This window comes from Ovis aries, chromosome 10, assembly GCF_016772045.2.
Source record: "Ovis aries strain OAR_USU_Benz2616 breed Rambouillet chromosome 10, ARS-UI_Ramb_v3.0, whole genome shotgun sequence".
NCBI lineage: Eukaryota > Metazoa > Chordata > Mammalia > Artiodactyla > Bovidae > Ovis > Ovis aries.
The window spans coordinates 12,388,322-12,406,915 of record NC_056063.1 but is presented as its reverse complement, the minus strand read 5'-3'; the positions used below and the strand labels follow the sequence as shown (position 1 = coordinate 12,406,915).

Below are 18,594 nucleotides of genomic sequence, written 5' to 3'. Positions count from 1 at the left end.
AACACTGTACCCACATCTAATTTAAAACTAGAATATTATAATTATCTTTGAAGTTGTCCACAAGTATCTCTCTGATTTCTTTCCAGATATTCTGAATTTATCATTCTCTGGGTTTTTTTTGCTTTTTCAAGCACTGTTTTATCACATGTGCATGTGTTTGTAAAAAATTCCATTTACTAGTTTTTTGAGCTTTACCAAGGTGGTGGGGCTTCCACGGTGGCTCAGCGGTAAAGAACCCGCCTGCCGAGCACAAACTGCAGGAAGAGCAGGTTCAACCAGTGGATCAGGAAGGTCCCCTGGAGGAGGACATTGCAACTCACTCCAGTATTCTTGCCTGGAGAATCCCATGAAAAGAGGAGCCTGACGGGCTCCAGTCCATAGGGTCGCAAACAGTTGGACATGACTGAAGCGATTTAGCATGTACTCATCAAGATAGTGATATTAATCACTAATACATGATTTAGTTTGTGACAGTTTTTTTCTCTTTTAAGAGTTAAACGTTGTTGGAAGTAATGGGGGTTCATTCTGTTATTTTTTTGGTCATATAATATTCCTCTGTGTGCTTTTTATCCATCTCCTATCTTCAGTTTTATGTTGAGCCACGCTGCTATGAGTATTCTATATCGTGTTTTGATGTGTAAGGAGGAGAGTTTTTCTTGAATTCCTAGGAGAACACATGTTCAATCACTGGGTGATATATAAGTGAGTAAATACAAATGAATTGTATTAATACAAACATTTAAAAAATGTTTAGTCAAAAAATGAGTGTGTTCATGGATGATTTAATAGTAGACTTAGGGACTTCCTTTGTAGCTCAGAAGGTAAGGAATCCACCTACAACGCAGGAGGTCTGGGGTCGATTCCTGGGTCAGGAAGATCCACTAGAGAAGGGAATGGCAACCCACACCAGTATTCTTGCCTGGAGAATCCCATAGACAGAGGAGCCTGGTGAGCTGTAGTCCATGGGGTCACAGAGAGTCAGACGTGGCTGAGTGACTAACACTTTCACTTTTTACTAGGGCCTTCCCTACCAGCCCAGTGGTTAAGATTCAGCACTCCCAATGCAGGGTGCACAGGTTGAGTCCCTGGTTGGGGAACTAAGATCCCCAAATGCCATGTGCCCCAAAATTAAATAAATAAATAAATATATATGTAGTAGACTTAGAATGATGTTATACAGAGGAGTCTTCTGTTCCCAGAAGAGTTGGTGTTGAATAGATGTAAATTTTAAAGGCGTAATCTAAATCTACATCAGACATCCTAACTGTGAAGTTTGAGAGGTCTCACAATCCAGTGCCAACGTAAGTCATAGTTTAACGTTTTTTTCAAGGTTATGATGCTCATAAGTTGTCTGAGATGATTTGGTCTTATCCCCTTTCAGAACAAAAGAGTTGGGCTGTAACACTGTGACAAAGTAATGGTAGTAGCCGTTCTTATCACACTTATAAAACCCTTTTGTTCCTTCAGTAACACAGATACCTGTTCAAGCATTCTTCTAAGCTTCTTTTTTTGGCCTTACCGCATGGCTTGTGGGATTTTATTTTCCCGACTAGTGGTCTGAGCCAGGTCCATGGCAGTGAAAGCCCAAGCCTTAGCCACTGGACACCCCCCCCCCCCCAGGGAATTCCCGCTTCTTATTAGCTTTTAAGTGTGGGATTATGTGACTCTTCGTGATGTAATAAACCCTGTTTTAACATTAGATAATGTTTTATTGTAAAACAGTGTGAAAATTCAGCAGATGTAGGTATGAACATATATATGTGTATATGTATATATGCATGTGTGTATGTGCATATATGCGCATATATACACATACACACATGTACATTGTATTGGAGAAGGCAGTGGCACCCCACTCCAGTACTCTTGCCTGGAAAATCCTATGGACGGAGGAGTCTGGAAGGCTGCAGTCCATGGGGTCTCTAAGAGTCGGATACGACTGAGCGACTTCACTTTCTCCTTTCACTTGCATGCATTGGAGAAGGAAATGGCAACCCACTCCAGTGTTCTTGCCTGGAGAATCCCAGGGACAGGGGAGCCTGGTGGGCTGCCGTCTATGGGATCGCACAGAGTCGGACACGACTGAAGTGACTTAGCAGCAGCAGCAGTACATTGTATACACATTTTTAACTTAATATACTGTCTGCATTGGTTGCTTGGAGGTTTATGTTCTATCTAGTAGTCTGATTTGCATTTTATTTTACCTTTTTTTCTTTAAAGTCTCAGACTCTCTGGCTCAATCAGTAATTCAACATCTAAGATGGATAATGCAGAAGGATCTTTTGGGGCAAGACGTCTTTCTAATAGGACCTCCTGGGCCTCTTCGACGCTCTATTGCTATGCAGTACCTGGTAAGCAATGAATTCTTATGGATTCCTGAGGGTCTTAACTTTGACAAACTGTTTTGTGAAATAAATTAAGAATTTACAGAAATCTCAGGTTTAGTCCTTCCTTTAAAAATGTTGACATGGAGGGGTGATTTGTTTATAAAGCATTTGGAATAAATTATTCGGGAAGTCAATGTACGTTTGCCTTTCATAGCTTTAGCAAATGTTTGTTCCAAGTAGAAAACCCTCTACTTCTAGTAGGAAAGAGATCCATCTAAATTCAAGTAATGAGTCGTTGCAAACAGTATCAGCAACTCTGAGATTAGAAAACACAGTGTAGTTTTATTCTCAAGAAACATTCTTTTATCTTTAGTCCACGTTTTGAAAAGCCCAATAATTCTTCTGACTTTTGATGTTATATGGTCTCTAAAGGGAGCCTAAGGATTACAGAATCTCTCTTATGTGTTATGTGCACTCTTTTTTTTTTCTTTAAATAGATGAGAAAACAAGTTCACAGAGATTAGATAACTCACTCAGGCTTTATCCAGCAAGGCAATGATGGAGCTAGACTTCAGATCTCATATTGCTTTTCCTTTCTGATACAATATCTTCTGAAATGTTTGCAGTTCTCTGAGTTGAGCTGAAATAGTCAAATATTCAAATCTCAACTGAAAAAAAAAATTTTGGAAGACTTTTTTGTATTACTTTGTCAGCATTAATAGGCATTGCTGTAATGATTGAAAGATGAACCCTCTCAGATGAAGTTGGTCTGTTCCAAAGATAATTTTTAGGATGAAGAGAAAAACCTTACTTAAAGGTTCCTTTTGTTATTTGATACTAAATCATCGATTTCTAATTTATTGAAATATGCTTAATGTACTCTTATTTTAGTGGTGAGTTTATCTTGGTACTTTCTAAATTATGTAGGGCTGTAACGATGAAAATACCATGAACAGAACCTAACTCTGTTTAGCCCATAAATTTCATATCCCTGTTTGTTCCCTAGAATCAGTCTGTGAAGTACAGTGTGCCATCGTATTGTTATCCTCACTTTATTAATACACAGTGCAAAAGTGTAGTTGTCTTGTCTAAGAATGCAGAGTCAGCCACTGAGATTCCCAGGTCTAGAACCTCTTTAGTTTTAAATTGTGCATACTACCTGCACAATTTCAAAAGCAACAATATCTCACTTTGATTTTGTTTCTGACAAGTCTTTGAAGCTTGTTAGAAATGTGGAGTAGCCAGGCTAGGAGAGTATAGGAATCCTGTTGGCTGAAAAACGCAATTCAAGTTTATAAGTATAAACCTTGTATCTTAAAAAAACAACCACCACCAAACTTTAAATTGTCAGAGCTGAGACAGCTTCAGGATTTGAAAATACATGTAAGAAAACTTGCTAGCCTAAGCTGCCTTGCAAATTCTGTAGTGGGTACTATTGCCAGTGTATTTAAAGTCTTTTTGTGTAGTAGTAGCCAGCGTGGTGTTGTTCAGTCGCTCAGTTGTGTCCAAGTCTGCAACCCCATGGACTGCAGCACACCAGGCTTCCTTGTCCTTCACCATCTCCTGGAGCTCGCTCAAACTCATGTGCATCGAGTCAGTGATGCCATCCAACCATCTCATCCTCTGTCGTCCCCTTCTCCTGCCTTCAATCTTTTCCCAGCATCAGGTCTTTTCTAAAGCCTTTGACTGTGTGGATCACAAAAAACTGGAAAATTCTTGAAGAGATGGGAATACCAGATCACCGTATCTGCCTCCTGCGAAACCTGGATGCAGGTCAAAAAGCAGCAGCTGGAACCGGATATAGAACAATGGATTGGTTCAGTAGCCAGTGTAGATGACATCTCTAAAGGCAGAAATTTGGGGGCAAGCCTGTTGAATCAATGAGAAATTAAACAGAAATAACTGAATACTTGTGTTTATTTCATATTTCACTCATATAATAGGAGTTTTGTAGACAGTTTAAAATAACAGACCTCTGCTGCCGTCCCCATCTGCTGTCCCAGGTGCTGTTTGTGAGCTTGTGGGTGCCACTTCTGTGGAGCAACAGCTGAGGAGACCTTGGTCTTGTCTTGGTTGATGAAAAGTCCCAGGAAACTGTCAGGACCGAGGATAACAACCTCTGTGTGACATTCAGGGTGCTACTGTGATACAGTTTAATAGTAAGAGGCATACAGCATTTGGTCAACCACTGTGAGTGTCAGGGATTTCCAGCGAGGGAGATCACAGTCAGTCGTCAGTGAAACAAGACAGGAAGGTGCTGCAAGATGTTCCAGGAGCCAGAAGGAGAGCCTGCTACTTTACTCCAGAATTGTGCTCTCACAGGCGGCTCATTTAGAGAAACATCATTTGGTATCAGCACATCTTTACCACTTTGGTGTACATTTTCTCTTTTTAAAACTTTCCCCTTCTTTCCACATATTCCAAAAGTTATGGGTGCACGGGAACAGGCACATTTTAAAAGAATAAGTGACAATAATAATGTATTTTTATCAACATCACTTGCACATAAGGTCAATTAAAAAAAAATCCCCTTTCACCATTAATGGCATACTCATTCAACTTTTTTCTTTGTACTCCTCCAGTAAATTAATTTGTTCTTCCTGTTTAATAAAAACATATTACATGCCTTATTGGATTGGAGAATGTCATTGTTTTAAATTCAGCGTTGTAAAACCAAGGATAATGTTAAGAACCTTATACACCTTGTTACATATAAGGAAAAAGGAATTTAGGGATAGATTAATTATTCTAAGAGAAACGGATTCTGGGTGGTTTCTTCTTCAAACCAAATGGTTTTTTTCTATGTAAAATAATAACCTCCATTCCCCCTTCCTCCTTTTCATCTTTCCTCTCCTTTTCCCTTCCTAATTAGTTCTGTATTGTCTCTTTTTTTGTTGAACCAGTTATTGATATTTACCTTATTTTCACACTTGTTAAATGCTTAACGTATACATGGTAGGTAATCATTGGTTTATAGAGTAAATCAATTTAAAGCACCCTTAACAAAAGATGAACACTATTTACAGAGATGACTGTCATTTATGTGAAAATCAAGTTAATAGCCAAGTTATTACTCTTGATATTTGAAAAGAACTCTACAGGAGATATTAAGATTTATAAGATCACATTTTGATTATTATTGCCTAAGTAGTCAGTAATTAAGCTATTGATTACTGAGTACAGTAAAAGTTCTGAGAAGAGATACATATTTTGATTAACGTTAATTTGTTACATTTTTCTTAAAGCTGAGGCTCACAAGGCTTTCACCTAGAATTACATTTATTAATAAAATGCTCTTCTGTAGAGTGACATTGTCAGAATACCTGGCCCCAAAGCATATGTTGGGAATTTGATTTTATCTTAGAAACTTGATTTTTATCTTGGGACCATTTCATTCTCTTCAGGAGCTGACCAAAAGGGAGGTTGAATACATTGCCTTATCAAGAGACACCACTGAAACTGACCTCAAACAGCGGCGAGAGATCCGTGCAGGCACGGCTTTTTACATCGATCAGGCAAGTGCTTATCACACTCCAACGTGTGACTATTTACTCTCAGTCTTTAAGAAATTGATTTTTAAAGTAGAAAAAGAGTAGCTCACGTACTAGCGAAAAACAAATGGACCATGCCCTCTCTAGACAGATTTAATTTAGGTTTTTGGTTTCCCTCTTCTTGGAAATGCCTTGTTAGTTTACTACGAAATAAGAAACCATAGTTGAAACAAGTGGTTCTAAAATGTTAACTAAAGATTCATATGTTGATTTCTTAATTTCCAGTTGCTTCCTATTAACTGCCTATAAAAATCTGAGTTTAAAAAAAAACGAGTTGAGATTTCAATATAGCAAATTCTCTAGCACATTTACTAAAATGTTCTCAATCTAAAGGTGAAGTACACACAGGTATATTGAGCATAGTAAAGTTAAATTCATAATTCCAGGAACTACAGCTTTTTGAAGAGAGTTCTTAGATGCAGATTATCAATTAAAATAATGTTTTTTGGATATTATATTGAAGCTTGTGGGTGCATGCATACTCAGTCATGTCAGACTCCTTGCGATCCCATGGACTGAAGCCGGTCTGGCTCATCTGTCCATGAAATTTTCCAGGCAAGAATTGAAGTGGTTTGCCATTTCCTTCTCCCAGGGATCTTCATGATCCAGGGATCAAACCCATGTCTCCTGTGTCTGCTACACTGGCAGGCAGATTCTTAACCACTGAACAGACTCTTTACCACTGAGCCCCTGGAAACCCCTATAATAAAGCTTGTACATTTCTTCAAATATTTTATTTAAAATATTGAACATTGTTAGGAATGCCTGAGAATAAAGGGCAGAGACTTCAAGCATTTCATAGAGAAAAGATTCAGACATTCAATAAATTCATGACAAGGTGCTTGAACTTCTTGTTTATAAAAATGAACATTAAAACAGTAGTGAACTGCTGTTTTCTTTCACCTCTCAGAATTTGCTAATGTTCATTGTTGAGGAAGAAGGGATGAGGAATCAGCATTGCTGTTAATGGGACCATGGATTGATATAATTATAAAGGAAAATTTGGTGATTATCTATCAAAAGAAAAAAATTAAACACATTTGTATCCAACAGTAATATTTCTAGCAATTTTTCTTTCCAATATTATTCACACAAAACATGAAAACATATATCAGTTCAGTTCTGTCACTCAGTCATGTCCGACTCTTTGCGACCCCATGAACTGCAGTACGCCAGGCCTCCCTGTCCATCACCAACTCCCGGAGTCCACCCAAACCCATGTCCATTGTGTCAGTGATGCCATCCAACCATCTCATTCTCTGTCATCCCCTTCTCCTCCTGCCCTCAATCTTCCCCAGCATCAGGGTCTTTTCAAATGAGTCAGCTCTCCACATTAGGTGGCCAAAGTATTGGAGTTTCAGCTTCAACATCAGTTCCTCCAATGAACACCCAGGACTGATCTCCTTTAGGATGGACTGGTTGGATTTCCTTGCAGTCCAAGCGACTCTCAAGAGTCTTCTCCAATACCACAGTTCAAAAGCATCAATTCTTCAGCACTCAGCTTTCTTTATAGCCCAACTCTCACATCCATACATGACTACTGGAAAACCCATAGCCTTGACTAGATGGACCTTTGTTGGCAAAGTAGTGTCTCTGCTTTTTAATATGCTGTCTAGATTGGTCATAACTTTCCTTCCGAGGAGCAAGCGTCTTTTAATTTCATGGCTGCAATCACCATCTGCAGTGATTCTGGAGCCCAGAAAAATAAAGTCAGCCACAGTTTCCACTGTTTCCCCGTCTATTTGTCATGAAGTGATGGGACCAGATGCCATGATCTTAGTTTTCTGAATGTCCAACTTTAAGCCAACTTTTTCACTCTCCTCTTTTACTTTCATCAAGAGGCTCTTTAGTTCTTCTTCACTTTCTGCCATAAGGGTGGTGTTATCTGCATATCTGAGGTTATTGATATTTCTCCTGGCAATCTTGATTCCAGCTTGTGCTTCCTCCAGCCCAGTGTTTCTCATGATGTACTCTGCATATAAGTTAAATAATATATATAAACATATATACTAGGCTGTTTATTGTAGCATTGTTTGATAAATCACATAAAACTTTGTGAAAACTATAATGATGTATGTTTAAGAGACTAATTAAATGAATCATGGTAGCTAGAATTATGTCACCATTAAAAAAAAGTGAGATGAATATTTATAAGTTGATAGAAGTCCAGAATATATTAATTGAAGTTGCAAGACAGTATATATAATATGATCCCATTTGTGATTTAAAAAACAAGAAAAAAATACATAAATATTTGTTTACACATTGAAAATTTCCAGAAGGAAACACAAGAATCAGTTAACAGAGTTTACCTCTGTGGAGGTATGATCAGGCATCTGGGGCAGGGCAAGGAATAAACTTCATAGTTCTTTAAATTTGAAGCTTTCCCAGGAGTACACACTATTACTTTATAAGTAAAGGAGTGAAATTTTAAGAAACACCGAGTGAAGGAATTTTTGGAGACCAAAATGTTCACATTGTCACGTAGATCACGATCTAGTTACAGAAAGAAAGCTGTACTTAAAGTGCAATGATTTGTCAGTCATTATCTTAAACAATGGTGATCAAACTTAGCATCCTACAGTGGGAGAATCTGAGTATTTTAGATTTCCAGCTATTAAAAACGTAATCCTTTGTGGATGAAGCACATGAGTACATTTAAAGAAATCCATTTTATTTACATAATTCCAAAGACTCAGTTTATTTCTGATTATAAGTGGGAAAAAAATACCATGCTTGCTTCTTCTCTGTCATATTTAAATGACAATAAGAGAACTGACTTTGTTTGACAGAGCATGGATTTAAAAACATATTTTTGAGTGAATTTTGTATTTGGAAGATTGTTGCAATGCAGATAATAAGAAACAGAAAAGGATGTTTTTGTATGCTTATTATTTTAAAGACAGTTTAAAACTGGCTATGCAGAAATCTCAGAAATTGAGTTGCTTTAGGTAACCAAATGTATTGGTTAGCTAAAGATTTATTTCTTGAAGCATAATATAAATTGTTCAGATGAAACTCTGACATTGTATTCTCCCTACCATTCTAGAAAGCAAATTTTCAATTTATATCCCCGGTGGCTCAGATGGTAAAGTGTCTGCCTACAATGTGGGAGACCTGGGTTTGATCCCTGGGTTGGGAAGATCTCCTGGAGAAGGAAATGGCATCCCACTCCAGTATTCTTGCCTGGAAAATCCCATGGACGGAGGAACCTGGTAGGCTACAGTCCATGGGGTCACAAAGAGTCGGACTCGACTGAGCGACATTTACTTACTTTATTTAGTTACCACTTACAAAATATTTAACGTGCTATAAATATGTATGGTAGTATTCTATACTTTCATGTTTTTTCTTTTTTATTAATCCAACTGATTATGATAAGCATCAGCCTTTTACGATGCTGTAATGCATTGGCACCTTCAGAGTCTGTGATGAAGACATAAGGACGTTAGTCCTTTCTCTAAGTTGCTTCAGACTGTCTATTGAGATTTTATCTGAGTTTCATATTTTCTCTTCTCTCTCACTTCCTGGCAGTTAATATTCCTTATTGTTTGTTCATAACCAGATGCTATCAGTTCCTTGCTTAAAGCAGTTTGGTCCTGTCACACCCAGAATAAGATCCATGAACGTGGCCTTGAACATGGCCACCACACTCTACAGGACCCAACGTTGTCAACCTCTGCTCCTTTCTTCTTTTCCTTGCTTGCAAGAGTCCAGCCACAGGGACCTTGTCCTCTTAAAAATAGACCAAGTTCTTTCCAGCCCCAGAACCTTTGTACTTGTTATTGCCTCTGCTTGAAATGGCCTTCTCCCAGATCTGTATGTTCCTGCCACCTCATCATTCTGATGATGAACTCTCAGAATACTCTATAGTCACTCGTCACACTTAAACCCTTTCCACATGAACCCTGCTGTGATATACATAAGGTAATCTTCAGAGCACCTGTCGCTCTCTGAATTTGCCTAATTAATTTCCTTGTTTTCATGTTTATTGTCTGTCTTCTCCACTAGAATGTAACTATTTTGCTTATCTCTGGCACCTAAAAACAGTTCCTAAGTTGTGTCTGACTCTTTGTGACCCCATGGACTGTATGTAGCCTGCCATGCTCCACAGCCCATGGGATTCCCCAGGCAAGAATACTGGAGTGGGTTGCCATTTCCTTTCCAGTAGTCTTCCTGACCCAGGGATCGAACCCATGTCTCCTTTATTGCCAGGCAGATTCTTTACACTAGTAACACCTTGGAAACCCATCATGCCTATGTTCATATCTATTTAATCACGTATAGTAATTTTTACGAAGATGATATACCATGCATATAAAGTTTTACAGGTTGCTTTTCTTAAAACGTTTAGTGTCTGTACAGTATTTCATCAAATAGATATGACATTATTTATTTAACATTCCCATTTTATCAACATTTCCATATTATTGATCATTCAGGTTTTATCTAAGTTTTCACTGTTATAAATCTCACTCATATAATTATTATATAACTGTTAGATTTCACTGTTATAAATAACTCGAGGTGAATATCTCTCCACTTAGATCTTATTATCTTGGATGATTTTTTAAAACTTGAATGCTGGAAGTATAATTAAAGAGTCTAGACATTTTCAAGAGTCTTAATATACATATGTCACAAAATTGCTTTCCACGTGTGTTCCGACTCATGCTGTCATCCGTATGCACCGAGTAATTGTCTCATGGATTGTCAGTATTGAGTATTTATTTCCATGTATGTACTTTGCCAAATCGATAGACTTTAATTCGTTTTAAGAAGTACTAACTAAGTTAAATCATTTTTATTTTTATTGATTATTGCTTCTGTAAGATGTCAACAAATTGAGTGGATATGGAAAAGGAGAGAGATACTGATGAAATAATTACGATCTGCCAAGAAAATGTTGATGTTTACACCATGTTTGTTTATGTAAATACTATAACATACTCACTTGTTAATGTGAAGGTAACAGATATTTTTAATGCAAATCCTTTGCTGAATGGATTATAGGAACTTTTTGAAAAGAAAAATAAGCTAAAGAACAGAAATGTGAAAATGTATATGGCTGATATAACACTTATGGAGAATAAAAAGTTTAAGATTTTTTTTACTACCACATAAACTTTCATTTGTCTTAGAAGATAAAATAACCCAAAAAAGCTGATATTTTTGATATTCTAACCCTTCAAAAACCTATTACTCTACTTTTTTTTTCTTACTTTACTTGACATTCTTATCATGAATTCTGCTTATTGTCCTGTGACTCCAAAGAGCTAGAAAGGAAGACTTTTAAGTCATTATGCATTGCTTGCATTTCTCAAATATTACAAATAACTTTTGATTAGGTTTTTATGTCTGGCTGATGGGAGACACTCTATATAGCCATAACTGGGGGAGTAGAAAGCCAGGATGGGGAACTTCAAATGATTTTTTTTTACCTTTTTCTAAGCCATCAACTCATCACATTAGAATCTTGTTACTTTGACACGATAATGTCAAGTTCCTTAATAAACTATGCATATTTCATGTTACATATGAAATGCACTTTAAACAATTATATAATATTTTAATGTATTCTCCTCTGTTTCGAATAATTCTTGATTCTCTTTTAATCATAGAAAAAGTAAGGATTAACTCCATTAATACACTGCTTAAATATTACAGGTCACCAAAAGTAACTCGTAATATATTAAATAACAGTGCTATTGATCAAAAAATGAGATTTTTATCTTATATAATTACCTTTTACTTATTTTAGCAAATAGGGGAAAACAGTTGCTTGCTTTTTGAGAATAATTGAATTCTGGTATCTGCTCCAAATCCTTTGTGGCTGTCTTGTTCTTGTCTCATCTCACGCTCAGTCATGTCTGACTCTTTGCGACCCCATGGACTGTAGCCCACCAGGCTCCTCTGTCCGTATGTCCTAATTGTCACTTGCACAGTTGGAGAAGGTCTGTGTTTACTCTGACCTCTGTATTAGTCTGGAGAAGGCAATGGCACCCCACTCCAGTACTCTTGCCTGGAAAATCCCATGGAGGGAGGAGCCTGGTAGGCTGCAGTCCATGGGGTTGCTAAGAGTCAGACATGAGTGAGCGACTTCACTTTCGCTTTTCACTTTCATGCATTGGAGAAGGACATGGCAACCCACTCCAGTGTTCTTGCCTGGAGAATCCCAGGGCGGAGGAGCCTGGTGGGCTGCCGTCTATGGGATCGCACAGAGTCGGACACGACTGAAGTGACTTAGCAGCAGCAGCAGCTGTATTAATCAGAACTCAGGCCTTGGCCTCTTACCATATTGCCATCTTGCTCAGGCCAACTCTTATCTATGTGTATGTTAACTGTTGGACAGATTTATTTAAATTCAGTTAAGAAGAATCAAGGGAGATAAAAATAACTTTCATTGAGGAGACTACTGTTGTGCTAGGCACTTTTTATATGACTGCATTTAATCCTCAAAACATCCTTAGGATGGAGTTGGCTTCCACACCTTATAGGTGAAGTTAAGAGTCTTACCAGTTGTATGATAAAGCAGTGGTAGAATTTGAACCAGGATTTGTCCAGTTCTTAAGTTTAGCTTCTTTCTCTCATATGCTGCTGCTGCTGCTGCTAAGTCGCGTCAGTCGTGTCCGACTCTGTGCGACCCCATAGACCGCAGCCCACCAGGCTCCTCCATCCCTGGGATTCTCCAGGCAAGAACACTGGAGTGGGTTGCCATTTCCTTCTCCAACGCATGAAAGTGAAAGATGAAAATGAAGTCGCTCAGTCGTGTCTGACTCTTAGCGACCCCAGGGACTGCAGCCCACCAGGCTCCTCGTCCGTGGGATTTTCCATATGCTACTTCTCTTAAAAAAGCAGTGATGATCATGAAGGTGCTGCTGCTGCTGATGTTGATAATGACAATGACAACAACTACTACAGGATAATAGTATTTGTAATAATAACAGCTAATTTTTTTTTAAAAGAAAGTAACATGAAAATTCTAAAAGGTTTATTAATTTTTTTTTTTATTTTGGCTGGGTGTTCATTGCTGCATGCAGAATTTCTCTAGTTTTGCAGAGCGCAGTCTGCTGTTGGTTGCGATTACATGGTCGTCTCGTTGTGGTCGCTTCTCTTGTTGGGGTGCACGGGCTCTCGTGTGCACAGGCTTCTGTAGTTGTGGCGCATGGGCTTTGCTGCTCTGTGGCACGTGGGATCTTCCCAGACCAGGGATCAAACCGGTGTCTCTTGCATGGCAATCCAGATTTTTAACCACTGGACCACCAGGGAAGCCCCATAATTTTTTTTTTTCCTCAGGTTTGCTGGGTGTCAGAGGTTATCTTCCTTAACCTTTATCATAATCTTTGAGATAAGCACCATCACTAGTATAGCTTTAGAGAGAAATGGGGGCTTACAGAGGAATGCGAGTAACCTTAATCATCCACACCAGGTGGTAGAGCAACCAAAAATCAGTCTGATTCTATTTTGATCATTTTAAATAAAGAAGTCGAAACAGAATTTTTTTTTCCCCTTTGAATTCCTCAGTGACATTACACTGTAGCGATTTGAGTGTCTGAAACTCTTTAGAATCTATTTTCATTAGATCATGGCTGTATTAATAATAATTGACATTTTAATAGGCTTGACAGCTTTAAGTTTTTTTCTAGTACTGCTTTGATTCATAAATAGTGACATCGTACAGCACCCCTTGAGGATGTTCTCATTTAGTAAATGAGGACACAGACATCCAGATTAATTGTTTGCCTCAGGTCGTTCATCAAATCAGAAGCAAATCTAGAACAGGGCTTAGACAGTTTTTGATTTTAGGTCATGCAGCTGCTTTTATCTTGAAATACTTTGTGTCCATGTACTAGGTTGTTAAAGCTGCTATATGGGATGGTTTTGTCCAGAAGGATCTTTATGCATTTTTTCTGATTTCTATTTGAGAAATCAGGTCTCTGGAAATTCAATAGCTTGAAGGGCAGGAAGAGATCCTTATGGGTGATCTTGATCTAATTTCTACACTGAGGAGTGACTCATCACCAGTATTCATCCCATGTAAAATACATATATGCTGTTCCCTTCTTTATTTTTAAAAAATGATTAGAAAAGTTATACCACAATTATTTTATTTTAAAATCTGTATAGAAACATTTTGAAACATGTAGACTAAATCTCTCATGCTGACAGTTAAACTTGTTCAGTTCTGTTTTCATATCAAGTGTAAGCATAGATAAGTATTATTCTTCATATAAACATTCTTTATAAACTCACATAGCAACATCTTTTAACTGAATGGTTACATTTTTATTCCATAAACACTAAAAGCCTGCTGTGAGCCAGTTTTGCACCAATATGACAAAAAACAGAGTTCTCACCCCTTAAAGGCCTAAGAATCCTACTCGGAAGATGAAACAGTTACATGAGAAAGTGGAGGTTGCTCAGTCGTGTCTGACTCTTTGCGACCCCATGGACTGTACCCCGCTAGGCTCCTTTGTCCATAGGAATTCCCCACTGAAGTGGGGAAACCAACCTGGTACATATTTCTAGATGGTAAATCACAGGAGTGGGTCAGAGGATTGAACTGGGGTCTCCTGCGTTGCAGGCAGGTTTTTTACCATTTGATCCACCAGGGAAGACACCTTTTCACTTTTTTTGCTTCAGCTCACAAGAGAGAACCAGTGGAAGAGGACGGAAGGGAAGGAGAACACGACGATCAAGAAAAAGCTTGATTTGTGGCATTTTGATTTTTGGTGTTTTCAAGTGAGCAGTTTCAGTAAAATGAGGGTGATGGAAGCTTATTAGAGGCAGTCAGTATGTGGACTGTTTTCAAGAGGCTTGAAAATAGGAAATTCCCTGGCAGTCCAGAAGTTAGGACTTGGTGCTTTGCACTGCTGAGGGCCGGGGAACAAAGATCCCACCAGCTGCCCGGTGGAAGCTTGTAAATAAAGGAGAGGAAAATGAGAGTATATTAAGAGGCTCGGAAGACTGTAGAGTTTCTTAAAGTACAGACGTATGTGTAGAAGAGAAGGAATGTGAAAACGCAAAGGTATGGTATAGTTGATGGAGGGCTTCCTGGGTGGTGCCAGTGGTGGAGAACCTGCCTGCCGATGCCGGAGATGCAAGAGATGCAGGTTTGATCCCTGAGTTGGGAAGATCCCCTGGAGGGGGAAATGGCAAACCACTCCAGTATTCTTGCCTGAAAAACTCCATGGACAGAGGAGCCTAGTGGACTCCTTAGTCCATGGGGTCACAAAGAGTCAGACACAACTGAGAGAGAGAGTTGATGGAAGATTTTGGAGGAAGGAAGAGAGAATGCCACTAAGCTCAGAGTACAGAGTTAGCCTTGGAAGAGAAGGAGGAGTGACACTTAGTCAAAGACAAAGCTGCTCCTCCTCATCATATAAACATGCTCAAGTATTTGCATCGTTAAAAAAAGATGACTTCTGCTACACTGTCCCCAACTCCACCTCCCATTATAGTACCCGATCGCTCCCTTGTCTTCTTCATGGCCAGTTATTTTGTAGAATGTTGCTAAGTATGGTTTGTCTGATGTTTGCTCATGATTTGATCAAGATCATGTACATTTTAAAAATGTAGCAATGCAGTAGAAGAGATGTGGCCTTTGGGGGAGCTTCATATAAGAAGTTTAGTGCTTGAAATTGATACAGCTCATTGCATGCGTGCTAAGTCGCTTCAGTCCTGTCCAACTCTTTGCAACTTGATAGTAGCCCGCCAGGCTCCTCTGTCCATGGGGATTCTCCAGGCAAGAATACTGGAGTGGGTTGCCATGCCCTCCTCCAGGGGATCTTCCTGACCCAGGGACTGAACCTTCATCTCTTATGTCTCCTGCACTGGCAGGCACGCATTTTACTGCTGGTACCACCTGGGGAGCCTGACCCATGTCATTACTGTGTATTAACTGAGCGCTTGGTTAAGGTTGTATCTGCCAGGTTCCTTCACTGTTGTGTTATTTTTTCCCTTTGTCACTTAAAAATACGTTGTGAAGGGAGATAGTTTTGAGCTTTTGCAAATATCCTGTTTTTCATCATACTCTTACCCACTAATTTTACCATTCATTGATGATTCTGGCTTCAGCAATTATTACTACAGTGTGTGCCAACTTGTGACTTTGTGTTTGTATCATTTTTTCCGAGTTAGAAGTTCTTAACTTGAGGTCTCTATTATATACAGATAGCTGTGTGCATTTTACTCTGGAGAAGAGGTGTGGCACTTATCAGGTTTTCAAGAGGCCTTTTTCCATCCATTACTACTTTTTCAAGTTACGATCACAGCACCTACCTCCACAAAGAGTTGGGCACCACTAAAGCAACTTAGTCCACACCTCTATGAGGGTGGATGAAAGGATTCCTTTGTGCTTTCCTTCTGATCTCTCTGTAGTTTATTCCACCTTTCCTCTGGAAAGGTGCAGTGCATACCTGACCAGAGTCTCCTGGAGTAAATAAAAGCAGATCTGCTGTGCCTGTTCTTGTCCTATGTCGTCAAGACTTTTTCTTCCCTGACCTGCAGTTGGGAAACCACTAAATTTTGATTTACATATTTCTAGTTTTGTCTCTGAGAACATGTGTTTTCATCTCTATGAAGTGTTTAAACGTTAAATACAGTATTTAGTCTGTTTTAAAACTAAGATTGATAAAAAGTTTATTAGCTTCTTAAATACAGTATTGACACAAGTTGTGATAACTTAATTTCTTTCTTTTTTCTTAGATTGAGATATAGCTGAGTTTCTTTTTATTAGGAGCTGTGTTTTCTGGGAGTAAATAGATTCTTCTGAAAGAAAGCTTAATTGAGGCCTTAGCTGAAACATGAATTTTTATCAGAAGTAGTTTATGTGTTATTTTTAATGTTCTGGAAGCCATTTCTATGGATTTGCCCTTTTATCAACTAGCAAAAATAAGATTTTTTTTTTTCTTTTAGGTTCTTTAGGAGCTACTAAGTCACTTCTGTCCATGCATTTTAAAAAATAAAGCTGCTGCCACAAGATGGTCAGATTTATTCATGATTTGATCTTACTTTTAAAATACAATGAGTCTTACTTGTAGTTTTCATAGACGTTAATTTCTTATGATTAGTACATAGATATTTGAAATGAATTCTGTAATACAATGCAAAATTCAGCAGCTTGTTAAAAGGAGACTTGCTTAAGCAGTGCCTGTTTTCTGTGTCCCCGCCATCCCCCACCCCAAGTTGGAAAGTCAGTGCTTTGCTATTTGAGACATTTTTTGGATATTTAGTCTCTTAAAAAAAAACAACACAGAGATAGTCTTTTTCCTCGCTTCATCTGAAGGATTGTTTGGAGGCTAATTTTTCAGATTGGTTGAGGGCTAATTGCGATAGGGAAAATTAAATTTTAAGCAAAGGGGATCGGTATAGAACACATTTTTTCTAGTTAAGCAGTGTGGTATGTTTAAGCATGGGGAAATCACAACCAGTTCAGTGTTGCAAGAATATCACGTGTCAGGCAACTGGTATCAGAGTAAGTATTGGAACGATAAATGCTATATTGTGATAGACATAAACACTACCTTAAGGAGCAGTTCGTGCAGCCACAGAAGGTAGAGCACTCATCCTGGAAGGCTTGGAAAAGGCGGAGAGGAATGTTCTGCCGGTTTTGAACAACTTGCTGGAGAACAGGGAGATGCAGCTTGAGGATGGATTTAGTAAGGAGAAGATCCGAGAGGTAAGAAGATCCTGAGCTAGAGGAGTGGTAGAAGGGATGAATTCCAGAAATACTAAAGAAGTACATCATCAGGACATAGCGATAAATTGGAGGTCGGAGGTGAGATAGGACTCTAGGACCTGTCATGGGAAAACAGTGCTTGCACCATAAATAGAAAGATAAGAGAAAGAATATTTGGAGGAAAATCTGATGTGTTCAGTATTGTACAGTAGAGCCTGAGGTGCTTCTAGAGTCTGGTTGGAGACATTCATATAATAGGAGGGTATGATGGAGCTTGGGGGAGCCTGAGGTTGAGAATGGTTAGCATACCAGTGATGGTTGCTTCTCTGTGATTCAGTATGATGCTCAGACCAGACCCTCTAGAGTAAGAAGAGCTTGGGTTAAAGATGTAAGTCTGGCAGCCTACATGGGATGGGCAAACAGAAAAGAGAAAGTTTTTTGTTTTTTTTTTTTTTTTAAAGAAAATATAGTGCCGTAAAGATCAAAAACAGACTTTTTAAGGAGAGAGTGATAATGTAAATTTCACAGCATTAATCCTAATGATATTGTTCAATACACAGCAGAAATGTCATTGAGATTTTCTTTTTTTTTAAACCAGATTTTCAAGGGTTTTGACCAAAAAATAGATTTTTCTATCTTGTTCAGCATCTATCAGTTAAAGAAGGATTTTCCCCCCCCCACATCTTTAGTACTTTACTTTTAAAAAAAATTATATTTTTTCCTGTTTCTTTCCATTTAGAGTCTACTTTATTTCCTTTTTTCCTCTATTTCTAATTTTCTTAAACTTGGAAACCTAGGAGTATGATTACGGTCAGTCTGCTATAGCCAAGTGGAAAACCTGACTCTTTTTCTGTTTTGGTAAATCTGTGATGTTGTCGGCGTGGAACACGACACTAAATCTGAATCCACTGTGATGGTGACTCATTTAAAACCTTACAGTCTCTGCGTATTCTCACCTAGTTTATCTGATCTCCATAAGAATCTTGATAGAGCAGATTGTAATCTTCATTTTTTATTTCTAGTTAAGGAATCTGCT

At 38.4% G+C, this 18,594-nt stretch overlaps 1 protein-coding gene across 4 annotated transcripts in view; it reads left to right on the top strand.

Moving 5' to 3' along the window:
* The window catches only part of VWA8 (von Willebrand factor A domain containing 8), a 383,005-nt gene that overhangs the window by 38,558 nt on the left and 325,853 nt on the right, over positions 1-18,594 (top strand). For all 4 annotated transcript variants that reach the window (XM_015098045.3, XM_042254643.2, XM_060394273.1 and 1 more), the window contains exons 3-4: positions 2,221-2,351; positions 5,732-5,842. In XM_015098045.3, coding sequence (XP_014953531.3) covers positions 2,221-2,351; positions 5,732-5,842 — 242 coding nt within the window. The remainder of the gene's footprint in view (positions 1-2,220; positions 2,352-5,731; positions 5,843-18,594) is intronic.